Source organism: Stegostoma tigrinum, chromosome 43 (genome assembly GCF_030684315.1).
Source record: "Stegostoma tigrinum isolate sSteTig4 chromosome 43, sSteTig4.hap1, whole genome shotgun sequence".
In the NCBI taxonomy this organism is placed as follows: domain Eukaryota; kingdom Metazoa; phylum Chordata; class Chondrichthyes; order Orectolobiformes; family Stegostomatidae; genus Stegostoma; species Stegostoma tigrinum.
Window position 1 is genome coordinate 346,189 of NC_081396.1, and position 14,539 is coordinate 360,727.

The 14,539-nt window shown below is 45.4% G+C and overlaps 1 protein-coding gene across 1 annotated transcript; it reads right to left on the minus strand.

Annotated features, from left to right (window-relative positions):
- Positions 1–3,058: 3,058 nt before the first annotated feature.
- LOC125448983 (oocyte zinc finger protein XlCOF6.1-like) lies at positions 3,059–8,574 on the minus strand. Its single transcript, XM_048524509.2, has 2 exons — positions 8,486–8,574; positions 3,059–7,187 (listed from the first exon to the last, which is right to left on the minus strand). Exon 2 carries the CDS (start codon positions 7,104–7,106, stop codon positions 5,835–5,837), a length of 1,272 nt encoding a protein of 423 aa, XP_048380466.2. The 5' UTR covers positions 7,107–7,187; positions 8,486–8,574; the 3' UTR covers positions 3,059–5,834.
- Between the last annotated feature and the right edge of the window lie 5,965 nt (positions 8,575–14,539).

Here is a 14,539-nt window from a genome sequence, read left to right on the forward strand (position 1 = left end):
TTGTAGGGACGGAGATAAGAGAGGGTTTTTCAAAGGTAAGCAGAGTTGTTGAGGTCCTTTCAGGAACCGAGTGAGACAGATTGACTTTGACTAACATATGCCGTTGTAAATCCAAATTTATAACCAGTGACTTTCCTACCTTTTGTACGCCATCTCTCTGCACAATCTATTTCTGCATCTTACTCTTTAGAACTAAGGTGGCAGGGAAAATATTTGAATGTATTATTAAGGAGGTTATGGCAGGTTGTTCAGAAAATCTTAATGCACTCATGCAGAGTTTGGAGGCGTTTGTGCGCTGTCTCAAATAAGGAGGCTAAAACTGTACGCAGTACTCCAGATGTGGTCTCCCTTACACCCTGTCAGTGCAGTAGAACTTTGACTTTTATGTGCCATTCACCTCGCAACAAACAACATTTCATTTGCATTCCTAACCACTTGTCTGGCATCGAGTTAGTTTTCAATAATTTTAACTGCACACTTGCTTAATCAAGTTAATTTCTGCTTTGATTGTGGTTAGTCATAACACACTGCGTCAGTTATATCAGCCACAGGATTTGCTCAGGGTAGATGTTACATCTCTGAGCAGCTTGATTATAAAATAAGACACTTCTGGAACAAAGGTAGAGGTCACCTCTGCTCCAGAAGAGCGCTCTATTTGCGCAGGACAGTGTCCCAGCTCAACCATCTTCAGCTGCTTCATCAATGACCATGATAAGGTCAGAAGTGGGGATGATCACCGATGATTGCACAATGTTCAGCACCATTCGTGACTCCTCAAGGTATGGAAGCAGTCCGTGTTCAAATGCAACAAGATCTGGACAAAATCAAGGCTTTGCAATTTACCACTTACAGTTAAGAGATAAACATCTCATAATAGTCAATAGGATTACAGTCACTAAATCCCCACAACGTCCTGGGGATACAGTTGACCAGAAACTGAACTGGATTAGACTCCCCAAAACCTGTCCACCATCCACAAAGCATAAGGCAGGAATGTGATGGTATATTCCCCACTTGCCTGAATGGGGCGAGCTCCAACAATACTCGAAGTTTGACATTATCCAGGACAAAGCTGCCCTCTTGGCAGCACATCCACAAGCATCTCGTGCCTGCATGGGTTTCCTCTGGGCGCTGCACTTTACTCCCACACTCCAAGGTTAGGTGGATTGGCCAGATTAAATTTCCCGTAGCGTCCAGTGATGTGCAGGCTGGATGAGTTAGCCGTGGAAAATGCAGCATTACAGGGATGGGGTAGGGGTGTGGGTCTAGCTAGGCTGCTCTTTGGACGGTCAGTGTGGACTTGATGGGCCGACCGGCCTGCTTCCACACGAGGGATTCTATGATCTTTAGGTAGCACCTTTCAAACACGCGACAACTTCAATCTAGAAGGACATGAGCAGGAGATGCATTGGAACACCAGCCCCTGCAACTTCCCCTCTAAACTCCTCCCCATCCTGACTTGGAAATATACTGATGTTCCTTCAGTGTTGCTGAATCATCCTTGAATTCGCTCCCTAAGGGGAACTGTGGGTCTATCTACAGGACATGGAGTACAGCAATTCAAGAAGGCAGTTCACCCCCACCTTTTCAACCTCTCCAAGGAGTGGGGGGGCGCAGTTTTGCTTCTAGGGATGGAGTGATAAAGCTGAGAGTCAGCAATTTGTTTGAATGAAATAAGTTGTGGACACGCATCCATGTGGTTGCTGCCAGCTGATTTGCTAGGCATTCAGCGTTATTTCCCTTCTTGGCTCTCACATTTATGGGTGCAATTTAAAGGTAATGGGTGACCTGAGATGAGAAATATTGTTACTTGGATATCTGTCAATCTTTGGTATTGTCTCCCACAGAGGACTGTGAAAGCTGGCATTGATTACGTTTAAGATAGGGATTGATTGATCTGATAACCAATGGAGTACGAGGTTATGGGGTTTATGTCGATTAAGTGGCATTGCTGTGTTTGATTAATCATTGTATTAGATAGTGGAGCAGACATGAACAGAGCCAATTCCTGTTCTAATTTTAGTACTGAACGACATACCTCCTGTTCTGAAGATGTCTTGAGTGTAGAGCTCCTTCTCAGGGAAAACATTGTTCCTGGGTTTATACTGTCCAGCTGTAAGATTTTTGACTGCTTTGATGAGAACTCTGGAGATTACAAGAGCAGCTTCCCGTATCTGCTCTTTGATTTGACATGAATGGTTTTAACAAACGGCAAATCTGTCTTTACAGACAAGGCTGTAAGACTAAACAAGAACAGGAGGCAGATGACAAATGCCCTGCACCAGATTCAGTGCCTCTTTCAAGAGGATCATGTCACACAAAACAGAACAAAAACACTAGTATGTTGATACCGACTGTGCAATAGTTCATTAAAGCGAACAGAGCTGCAACACTGTCTTTTCAGGCAAGACTATCTGAGGCTGAACCTTGAGGAACAAACAGTAAAACTATTGCGGCCAGTGCATCAAGGACACTAGCTTACACAATTCGAAAGAAGCACACTGAAGGGTTAGGTTCATGAGTGGAATCCTCTCTCTGTACCCATTATCGGTGTGCAGCAAGCCAACATAGACTGGTAACATTTATGGAACAGATAGCTCCATTAGTCATTCGACAGTAACAGAAGATACTGCTCGGCACAAGGGGAATAGGCTTATCGTGAGGGGTTCTACAGATCAGTTGATTTTTTGATCATTGGTTACAGACACTTCGGAAAGCCAGTGAGTGAGTGAGGGGGAGATGGACAGAGACTCTGTGTATTCATAAGAACTATAATGTTGCTTGTACGACGGTACTGTACACTCTACTATTATTGTGCTGCTAAAGGCACATGAACCACAGGTTTTGTGTAATGAGGGCGCTGGCAAGTCCTACAGCAGTTGAATAGCTCTGGAAGATGGAGGCTCAGGAAAGTCGTAGGAGCCAAGATGGCCGAAAAGAAGCCTGTGCACAATTAATAATAGCGTAGCTGAATGGGGGTGCAAAACGAACAAGCAGTATTCAGACCTTGTGGATGCAAGGTAAAGGGAGTAGGTTATAGAATATCCTTTATTGTCACGTGTACTCAAGAGCAGGAGTACAATGAAAAGTTCACAATGTCGCCCCATATGACAATGTCGAAGGTACAAAGTACCTGGATACAGAAGTACAGAGGGGGGAAAAAAGTTACATTACTTAAGTTGTTCATAGTATAAGTTAGAAAAATGAGAATAAGATTAATGATCAGTGCAGGGGGCTTCCAAACATGGTCTACCAGGGCGCTCAAACCACTTGACTGGTCCCCAGTCCAACCACCCTCTCTGCTCTGCTGAAGCCTCCGGCCTGCTGACTGTCCCCAGTTCCAGCTCTCTATACCTTGATATCCAAGATTAATAGAATTTGATGGCTGTACGCTTTTTGGATCATGTTGGCCCTGTACTTTCCATACATCTTCCTTGAATGCATGCCACTGTCCATTCTGGCCAAATCATCTCTGATCTTATTAAAATCAGCGTCCCCACACTTAACAGCTTTCATTTTCAGGCCCATCTTTGTCCTTTTCCATAACAATCTTGCATTTAGACATAATGACCAAAACCATCACAGCTGGTACAGGAAGGTCTGCTCCTGGAATAAAACACCCTGCCTCCACCCCCACACAATGTGTCACAGTAGCGATTCAATGCAACATGAACCTCTTCAGAACCAGAACCTGAAACAATACCTTCTCAAGAGGATACCGGGGAAAAAGGAAATAAAGATTGGTCTTTCGAGTCTGTTACCAAACAAAATAACAAACGTTTCTCAAGCCATTTGCAGGTTTAATCTGAATTTTGCCTCACTTATTAATACACATTATACGCATAGCTTAAGTGTACTCCCAAAATCAGGAAACCGCATATTTCAAAGGCAGATCCTCCAGCACTCCTCCTATAATGATTATAAAAACTTAAAAGATCATCAGAAATAAGAGCAGGAGAAGGATGTTTGCCTCCTTGATCCAGCTCTGCTTATCGAGAAGATCGTGCTGATCTGGTCATGGTCTCACTTCCACTTCCTTCCTGTCCCACATAATCTCTAACTGCTTCAATCGAAAACCTGTCTCAGTCAGCCTGGAATATATTCAGTGGCCCCATCACCCTCAGCAAGTGATGAAATTTATCCTAATTTCCAATTAAATGGACAAAACCCCTTAGTTTCACACTGTAGCCCCCGTCCTAGATGTCACCGATTTGGGGAAACATCCTCTCGGCGTCTGCTCTGGCAAACCGTTTCAGGATAGGAACAGGAGCAGGCCATTCTGCATCTCTAGTTTGCCCTGCTATTCAACATGATCGTGGCTGATCGAACACTTCAGTGCTTTTTACTCATAATCCTGTTTGCAACCAGTCACCAAACATCTGTCAGTCTCTGTCTGAAGCATATTCAGAGTCTGAGCCTCAACAGCTCTCTGTGGTACAGAATACCAAAGGTTCTCGACACCCTGAGTGAAAAGAATTTTCCTCGTCTCAGTATCCAGTGGCATTCCCTTTATTTTTAAAGGTAGAGTCCCACAGAAGAGAAAGCATGCAAAATTAAACAGCATGGCATTGGGTAGTGGACTGACGTGCTGACAGAACTGGTTGGCAAATAGGAAGCACAGAGCAGGAGCAGATGGTTCTTTTTCTGAGTGGCTGGAAGTAGCTACTGCAGAGTACGGGGATTGGACCCCAGCTATTCAGAAATAGAGAAAACGTTTTGCCCAATCTGTCTGAGGAGGATAGTCTCTCACCATCCCAGGAACAGATCTGGTGAACCTTCATTGCACTCCCTCTATGACAATAATATCCTTCCTGTGATAAGGAGACCAGAACCATACAAAGTATTCCAGGTCCAGTCAAAATCACCTCCTATACAATTGAAGAATTACATCATTATGGCTGTACTCAAATCCTCTCCAATAAAGGTGGTTGGTGTATAAGTGAAGGGAGGACTTACTGCAACTGTACAAAATGGTGAGGCCACATCTGGATTAGTGTGAGGAGTTATGGTTTCCCCTTAATTAAGGAAAGACATCATTTAATTTGAGGCAGTTCGGAGAAGATTCACTAGGATGATCTGTGGTGTGGTGAGGTTGTCTAATGAGCAAAGGTTAAACAGGCTGGGTTTCTACTCACTGAGCTTAGAAGAATTACAGGCAATCTCATTGAAACATGTCGCATTCTTCAGGAGCTTAAAAAGGTAAATATTGAGAGGATGTTTTCCCTCATGGTTGAGTCCAAGACCAGAGGGCATTGACTCAGAATAAGTGGGCCCCAATTTCAGACTGAGTTGAGGAGATTTTTTTCATCTCAGAGGATTAAGAGTCTTTGGAATTCCTTGCCAAAGCACTGTGGGAGCAGAGTCATCATGTATATTTAAGGCTAGGATAGACAGATTCTTGTCCAGTTCAAAATTCAAGGGTTATGGGGAAAGGGCAGGAAAGTGGATGTGAGGGATGTTGGATCAACTATGACCTTCCGAATGGCTCAAGGGGCCAAATGGCCTCATTCTGTTCCTGTTTTGTACAGTCATATTAAAAGAATAGTCGGAACATTACTGAAAGGGGATAACTGGATAAACACAGGATGGAGAAAGGAATGGAAGGGTATCGTTATGGCTGTGAGGTGAAGTGAGGATGGGACGAGGCTCAGGTGGTGAAGTAATGTGTTCTCAGACCAACTGACCCAAATGGCTTGTGGTGTAGAGTGCAAGTAACACCATGAGATAATCAATGAAGGGAAATGTCAGCCAAACAGGCTGAAAACCTAAAAGGAACAGCATGGGAATCCATAAAACACTTTTCACTTCAGCCCAGCTACCATCAGGGTCACATGCTAGGAAGTCGGGTGAACCTGTTGATGTCTCAGCAAGTGGGAGGAGCGAATGAATCCCTTCCCACACACAGAGCAAGTGAACGGCCTCTCGTCTGTGTGGACCCGCTGGTGTCTCAGGAGGTGGGACGAGTCCGTGAATCCCTTCCCACACACAGAGCAGACAAACGGTCGCAAGGCAGTGTGGTAGCGTTGGTGTATCACCAGACTGTTGGTGCTTTTAAAACACTTCCCGCAGGTCGAACAGGGGAACGGTCTCTCGTCGGTGTGGACCTGCTGATGGGTCAGCAGCTTGGAGGAGCGAATGAATCCCTTCCCGCACACGGAGCAGGTGAACGGCCTCTCGCCGGTGTGGATGCGCTGGTGGGTCAGCAGATTGGAGGACTGAGTGAACCCCTTCCCACATACAGAGCAGGTGAACGGCCTCTCCCCAGTATGCACCCGCTGGTGGGTCAGTAGGGCGGACGATCGAGCAAATCCTTTCCCACACACAGAGCAGGTGAATGGCTTCTCCCCAGTGTGGACGCGCTGGTGCGTTTCCAGGTTGGATGCCTGGGCAAACTCCTTCCCACAGTCCGGGCAGGTGAATGGCCTCTCCCCCGTGTGGACCCGTTGGTGGGTCAGCAGGTTGGAGGAGCGGGCAAACCTCTTACCACACGCTGGGCAGGTGAATGGCCTCTCGCCGACTCCCTCCAGCTGTTGTCCCCTCAGCTCCTGGTTGCATTTGTCTGAACTCTGAAACGGACGTGCATTGGTGTGAAACTGCTGATGTCTCAGGAGGGAAGATGATCGAGTGAACTTTTTCCTGCAGAAGGAGCACTCAAGGAGTGGGTGAACAGAGTGGCTTTTCCGATGCCTCCGCTGGTCAGATAACTGAGTGAATCCCTTCCCACATACCGAGCAGGGGAAAGGCCTCTGCCCAGCATGTTGGCCCTGGTGTTGCTTAAGCTCCTGCGGGTTCTTGAAGCCCTTGGCACAGTGGGAACATTTCCACAGATTCTTGTTGCAGTGAACCCACTGCTGCGCTCGCAGATGGGATGGATAAGAAAAATCCCCACATGGAGAGCAGGTAAACTGACTCTCCTCAGTGACAGGGCGTTGATCATCTGCAGACAGTGAACCCAATTCTTTCTTGCTGCCCCCATCTTTACCTGGCTCCTCCTCACAGTTACAGTGCACGTGTCTCTCCAGGTCAGGTGAAAGGATAACAGTGAGTCCACACATGGTACACACATGTGGTGTGTCCACCAGTTGATCACTCTTCTCTCCTTCCATGTGCAAAGACCAATTATGTTCAGATCCTGATGAATCCAGCTACTAACTCAGATCTTAAAGGGAGGCCTGGTCTATAAACCCCTGTAAAATGAATGCAGGAAGAGTAAGATGGAGCACAATTACTTTGCAGCTAATTTCTCCCCAAAGAACAATGAAATGCCTTTCTAAGAGCACATTAGCAGGAAGTAGAGAGTCAGGGAGGGACAGGTTACTCACAAATAGAGAAGTGGAGATAGAAGCAGACAGTCATGAAATTGGCAGAAATTGTAAATGAGGACATGACCTTAGTTATGATTCAGAAAGCAGATCTTGTGACTGTGGCATCCTGTGAAGAGGACGGGGTGGCACATTGGTAATGATGCTTGATTATTAATCCACATCCCTGGCTAATATTCTGATAACATGAACTCAAATCACTGATTGTGGGGTAGAAAGCCATAAATGCATTGTAAGCAAGGATTGAAAGGTACATGAGAGTTAGGAGCAGGCATTTAGTTCTTCAAGCCTACTCTACATTTCAATAATATCAAGCCCTGGTCTGATCCACCCATCAATATCCATCCACTTATCAACTTGTTTGTCAAGAAGTTATTGCTGCCTGAAAAAGATTCAAAGTCTGCTTCCGTTACCCTCAAGGAATATTCTAGAATGAGGGACCATCCTTTTCACAACTACAGAAGTTGCAGGAAAAGCTCAGCAGTTCAGTGTTAATGTCTTGGGTCTGGCTCTTCCTCAGAAAGGACATGAAACGTTAACTCTGATTTCTCTTCACAGATGCTGCCAGACCTGCTGAGGTCTTCCAACAACGTCTTTTACCGTTTCTGATTTACAGCATCTGCAATTCTTCCTTTTTTTTCTTTTCACATCTACCTTGACAAGAATCCTCAATTAAGTTGACCTCTACCCATCTAAACTCCGGCGGCTACAACCCTCATCTGTTCGATCTACCGAAACATCCGCCAAATCCAGGTGCAAACTGTCTTTAATAGGCTTCCGACGGCATCGAATAGATGAACATTACTGCACACCGTAAGCGATAGTCAATGAATCTGAACGGATTGCTGCTTTTCCCGATGCCGGCGGGTTTTCAGCATCCCCAGGAGCCCGCCTGAGAAGCTCCCCTCCGGCCGGTTGGTTGGCCATTGCCCGAGGGCGGCCGGACCATCCCACAAGGCCCCGCGCGCGGGAAAGCGGTCTATCTGTTCCGCGGAGGGACAGACACGCATGCGCGCGGTGCCCGCCTCGGAGGGGGGGGGGGGGCGCAGTAGCCGAAAAGAGATTACAAGTAAACGTCGGCAAAAAGTGAACCGTCTGGAGCTGCAAACATTGGAGAGAATAGCGCGAACGGGGACATAATAAAAACGAACAAGCGCACGAACCGGAGCATCCGGAAGGTTGCCCTCAGCCTCCCGGTGGAAACGAACCGGAAAGGCGCCTCAGACTCAGCGGCTGCAGGGGCGCACCCACGTGACCTCCACCGCCTGGGCGGGTGGGGCCTGCTCCTGATTGACGTGCGTCCAGCCCAATGGGAGCTCGGATCGCTCTCCAGTGGTGGGTGGGGAAATAGTCCCCCAACCAATGGGAACGTCGAGATTCAGGACGTCCTCCTTCCCAAGTGGTTTTTGGGAGCCTGAGCTGAAGCTGAGGCCTTTCGGCCCATTTAACCACTGCTGTGCAACGACTGATTTGATGGTCTTTCATTTTAATTCCGCCCCTGCCCTATTCCACGACTTCCTTATTGACCCTGGGTCTTTTGAGCTGGAGGAGGTTATTAATTTATATCGATAGCTCAGCATTAATAGTGAAATACTAGAAGAAAGTCACTCCTTTTTTCTGAAGTAGGAAATGTCAGCCTTCCTGCTCCTCTGATGCTGCTTGGCCTGCTGTGTTCATCCAGCTCTACACCTCGTTATCTTAGAAGCAAGGATGGACCGTTTCTCCCTTTTGAGCCTTCTCTGACCCTCAATACGATCACGGCGGATTATCCATGTAGGGGTTCCTACCTTTGCCCCCATACCATTTGATCCCGTTAGCCCTAAGGACTGTATTTAATATCTTCTTGAAAACATTCAGTGCTCTGGAGTCAACCACTTCCTGCGGCAGAGAATGCCGTAAGCTTCCCACACTCTGGGCGAAGGCATTTCTCCTTATCTCAATCCTAAATGGCCTACCCTGCATTTCTCAGACTGTGATCGCTGGTTCTGAACACCCCGGCATATTCTTCCTGCATCAGCCCTGCCTGACCCTGTGAGAACTTTGTAAATTCCTATGAAATTCCCCCTTCACCCCTATTCTTCTGAACTCCAAATAATATAGACCTAACCAATTCAGTCTTTCTTTGTAAGTCAGTTCTGCCATCCCAGGAATTAGTCTGGTGATTGTTTGACTCTAATTGCCCTAAGGGTATTTCAGAGTCAACCACATCACTATATGTGTGGGCTCGCAGTTACACATAATCCCAAACTGGGTAGGAATGGCACATATCCTTCCCTAAAATGAATTCCTTATGAACCAAATGGGAGAAACAGTAATTAGGCTCTCATGAGGTCAACTTAACAAATTAATAAGAGGAACTTCGGGGGAAAAAAAGGACAATGACGATCTGATGAAGAATTATTGGAGTCAATGTTAACTGTTTTCTTTCCATACTTGCCGACAGATCTGCTGAGCTTCACATGTGGTTTGTATTTTTGTTGTAGAGCTCCAATATTAGGTTTTTTGTGTTTTAGTTTTGTGTTTAACTCATTGCCACATCTCTTCCAGGTTTGCTACCCCGATGGGGTTCTGCTCTTCTCTCTGACTGGATTTCCATTTTAACCTTTCTTCTTGTTTTCCAACATTCCTTTTCCTCTCCTAGTATTTGACAAAATTTTTGCCAAAACAGCCACATCCACATCTCATTCCTCAGTGACTGCTTCCAGCTCAGACTCACCCCACATGGATCCCCACAGACATTGCATCCTCCGTGTTTCCAGGATCACAGTCATCTCCATGATGTACAACTTCCCTCAGACATCTGCTCTCACTGCACTGTGAAATATACACTCACTGCTATGCACCACCATATGCAAACTCTCCTCCTCTCCTCCATCAGTGCTGCTTCACTTTATTTTCCCTCATTTTCACTTTATTCTCCTGCTCGTTTGACAATCTAACAAGAAACCTTTTCATTTCAGGTGTTATGGAACACAAAGAGTTCTGATGAAGAGTCACCAGACTTGAAACATTAACTCTGCTTTTTCCCCACAGATGCTGCCGGACTGTTGAGTTTTGCAAGCAGTTTCTTTTCTTTTTGTTTTAGGACAATGATCATTTATTTCATTCACTCATATGGAAAAGGAGCAGTAGCACTTTACAGTTTCTCACTCACTCTGCAATGTTACAGAACACTTTCAAGGATATCCAGATGACAGCATGCATTTTACAATTCCCATGCTCTAATATCCTTGTGTCCCTTTTTATCTTTGTTTCTTCCACAAACTTTCAAATGTTCTGTTCTTTTAACTAAAGCCTTGATAGCATAGCTCCTGCACTGCTATTCTTGACAGTCTGAATGAATTATGATGAAGGGTCACTGGACCTGAAACATTAAGTCTGCTTTCTCTCCACTGATGCCATCAGACTTGCTGAACTCTTCCAACAATTCCTGTTTCTGTTTCTGATTTCCAGCATTCACAGTTCTTTGGGTTTATTTGTCATTCTGAATGCCTTGCTTGTTATCCAATTCTCTGTGCATCTTTCGTTCCACACTCTTTGCGAGCTTTACTTATTACTGACTGTATAGCTGAAGTTTTAATCATTAACTGTGTAATCATCTGGCTTTACTGTCTTGGCAAATCTCACACATCATACATTTTCAAAACTTGAAGTTATTGGTCTCTAATCAGATCAAAACAAATATTTGGTGATCTGATGTGGTGATTGATTTATTGTCATGTGTACCGAAATACAGTGAAAAGGTTTGTTTATGAGCAGTACAGGCAGTTCACAGCACGCAAATGACGTGCAGATCAGAAAGACTTAGAGGCATACAGGTTACATTGTAGGTTATATTAGTTGAGGCTAGAGTCCATTCAACAGTCTGATAATGGCCAGAAAGAAGCTGTTCCTGAGCCTGCTGATGTGCACGTTCAGGCTTCTGTATCTTCTGCCTGATGGAAGAAGTTGCAGGAGATCATTACCAGGGTGCGATGGGTCTTTGATGATGTTGGCAGCCTTTCTGTGGCAGTGAGCAATGTAAATAGAATCCATGGATGGAAGGTTGGTTTCCATGATGGTCTGGCCTGTGCACACCACCTTCTGTAGCTTCTGACAATCCTGGGCAAAGCAGTTGCCGTACCAGACCGTTATACACCCAGACAGTTTGCTTTCAATGGTGCATTAGTAGAAGTTAGTGAGGGACCTTATGGACATGTCAAATTCCCTGAGCTGCCTCAGGAAGAAGAGGCATTGTTGTTCCTTCTTGACCGTCACCTAGTGGCATTATCATCAGAGTGTTAATCCAGTGACCCAGGTAATGTTCTGGGGAACCCCCTCATTCAAATTCAACAACAGCACATGGTGGAATTTGAATTCAATTAGAATATAATTATCAGCCTCATGATGACCCTGAATCCATCGACAATTGTCAGGAAAAACCCATCTGGTTCACCTAATGTCCTTTAGGGAAGGAAAGTGCCATTCTTACTTGGTCTGGTCTACGTGTGACTCCATGCCCTCAGCAATGTGGTTGACTCTTAAAATTAGGATTGGGCAATAAATGCTGGTGTAGCTAGCATTGCCCTTAACCCATGGCTGAATTTTAAAAAAAAGTTTTGTGGCAGACTAAGACTATAAGCCGTAGGAGCAGAATTAGGTGATTTGTCCCATTGAGTCTGCTCTGCCAGTCCATCATGCCTGATATCTCTCTCAACCCCATTCTCCTTCCTTCACAAAACCCTTGATCCCTTTTCTAATCAAGAACGTATCTTTCTTTGTCTTAAAAACACTCAATGACTTGGCCTCCACAACTTTTTGTGGCAATGAGTTTCACAGATTCACCACACTCCGGCTGAAGAAAATCCTCCTTCTCTCAGTTCTACAGGGTTGCCCCTTCACTCTGAGGCTGTACCGTCAGGTCCTAGTCTCTCCTACTGATGGGAACATCTTAATCACATCCATTCTTATCCAGGCATCTCAGTATTCTGTAAATTTAAATGAAATGTGTAAGAAATTAAGAAACTGTTCTTAAATAACAAGAAAGTTTAACTGCACAATAGAATTAATGCAACTCCACTTATTCAGCGACAATTAACAGGACCTTATGGAGTTGCGCAGATACATCTGCTCCCCCGAAAAATTGGAGTAGAACTATACATGACTCAAGCTGTGTGTGGAGACATGAACATTAACCTCTTCAGAACCAATACCTGATACTACCATCATCACCTTCTCAAGAGGAAACCAAGGAGTGGGGTAATAAAAGCTGGTCTTTGAAATCACACTACAGTTTGTGAACAATTAAAGAAACAAACATTTCCCAAGCCATTTACAGGCCTAATCTGAATTTTGTCTCAGTGATTACTACACAGTATGGTTAATAAAATTATGCAACTGACATCAAAAATAGGAACATGATGGAGACCATAACAGTGGATGAGATAAATTTACAGCTGGAGAAAAATGAGTAAATATTAGACAGTCAACATGACCTTGTCAAAGGCAGGCCATGCCTGACAAATTTAATTGAGTCCTTTAATGAGGTGGCCAGGCAGTGGGTAAGGGTAGTACTGTAGATGTTGTAGGTTTGGACTATCGGAAAGCATTTGGTATGGTGCCACGTGGCAGGTTGGTTAGCAAATCAGAAATGTTTGGAATTGATGGGTCCTTGAAGCAGGGATCAGAAGTTGATTAAAGGATTGCAAATAGAGGGAAGGTTTAGATGTGCAGTTCTCAGATTGGGGAGGAATTGAGAGTGGGGGACCCCAGGGATCGGTGTTGGGACCCTCACTTTTTCTGATTTATACAGATGATATGGAGTTGAGTATAGAGGACAAAATCCCTGGAAATGTGCAGGTGATATTAAACTAGAGAATTGTGAGCATGATGCTGAGTGATTTCAGACGGACACTGACAGGTGGGCCAAATGGGCAGACCCTTGGCAGTGTAGAGAAATGTGAGGTAATACATTTTGGGAGAAGAAACATGGAGCAACAATACAGGCTCATTTGAACAATTTTGAAGGGACTGCAGGCGCAGAGGGACCTCAGGGTTCAAATGCATAATTCTCTGCATGTGGCCAGGCAAGTTTGTGCTGCCCTTTACAGAGAGAATAAGAGAACACCCTCATTCAACTCACTTTCCGGGTGATAGGAGGGTAGTGTCTGCTGTCTTTGCCCTCCCTTTCACGCGTCACTCAACGGTTAGCTTCTCATGCATGTTCCTTGGCACTCTCACCCCTCTTGGTGACCTGTGCATGTGCTGAAGGGAGGTGGCAGAGGGCCTGATGTCCACATGTTTCAGAAATGGCACTGATCTCAGGGTCAAGCCCAACTGGCACAGCAACAGGCCCTTTGAGCCACCATGTCTGTGCCTACCATGACGCCATTCTAAACTAACCCCATCTGCCTGCACATTTTATAAAAATTCATTCATGGATGTTGTTGGAAAGGTCCAGCATTTATTGCCCATTCCTTGTTGACCCACCCCCCCCCCGCCCCGAGAAAGTGGTGAGCTATCTTCTTGAACCGTTGCAGCCCATGTTGACCCACAATGCCCTGAGGGAGGGAATTCAAGGATATTAACCCAGCAACGCTGAAGGAACAGTGATGGATTTGCAAGTCAAGATGGTGCGTGGCTTGGAGGGGAGCTTGCAGGAGCTAGTGTTCCCATGTATCTGCTGCCCTTGACCTTCTAGACAGAAGTGATTGTGGAGTTGGAAGGTGCTGTCTGGGTTCTTTGGTGAATTTCTGTAGTGCATCTTTTAGGTGGTACATACTGCTGCTCCTGACTGTCAGTGGTGGAGGGGATGGATGCCGGTGGATGTGGTGCCAATCCAGCAGGGGCTGCTTTGTCCTGGATGGTGTCGAGCTTATTGAGTGTTTGTTGGAGCTGCACTTGTCTGGTGAAATAGGGAGTACACCAGCATTCTGGTGACTTAAGCCTCATAGATGGTGGATGGGCTTTGGGGAGTCAGGAGGTGAGCTATTCACCTCATATTCTTAGTATTTGTCTCACTCTGCCTTTCAGTGGGATTGTCGATGAATTTCCAATATCATCAGCAGTTTCTCACACCAACTTTGTATCCCTTGATGAATTTAATATGTAGAAATCTACCTCTCCCAGTCTTGCATGTGCACATTGATTGATTCCAAAGATTCACCACCCTCTGAGTGAATAAATTTCTTTCCAACTTAGTCCTAAATAGACTGCCCTTTAATATGAATGTGTGTCTC

Bases quoted from the DNA above. Each gene is read 5' to 3' on its own strand.
- LOC125448983 (XM_048524509.2), bottom strand. From the start codon at position 7,106: ATGGAAGGAGAGAAGAGTGATCAACTGGTGGACACACCACATGTGTGT.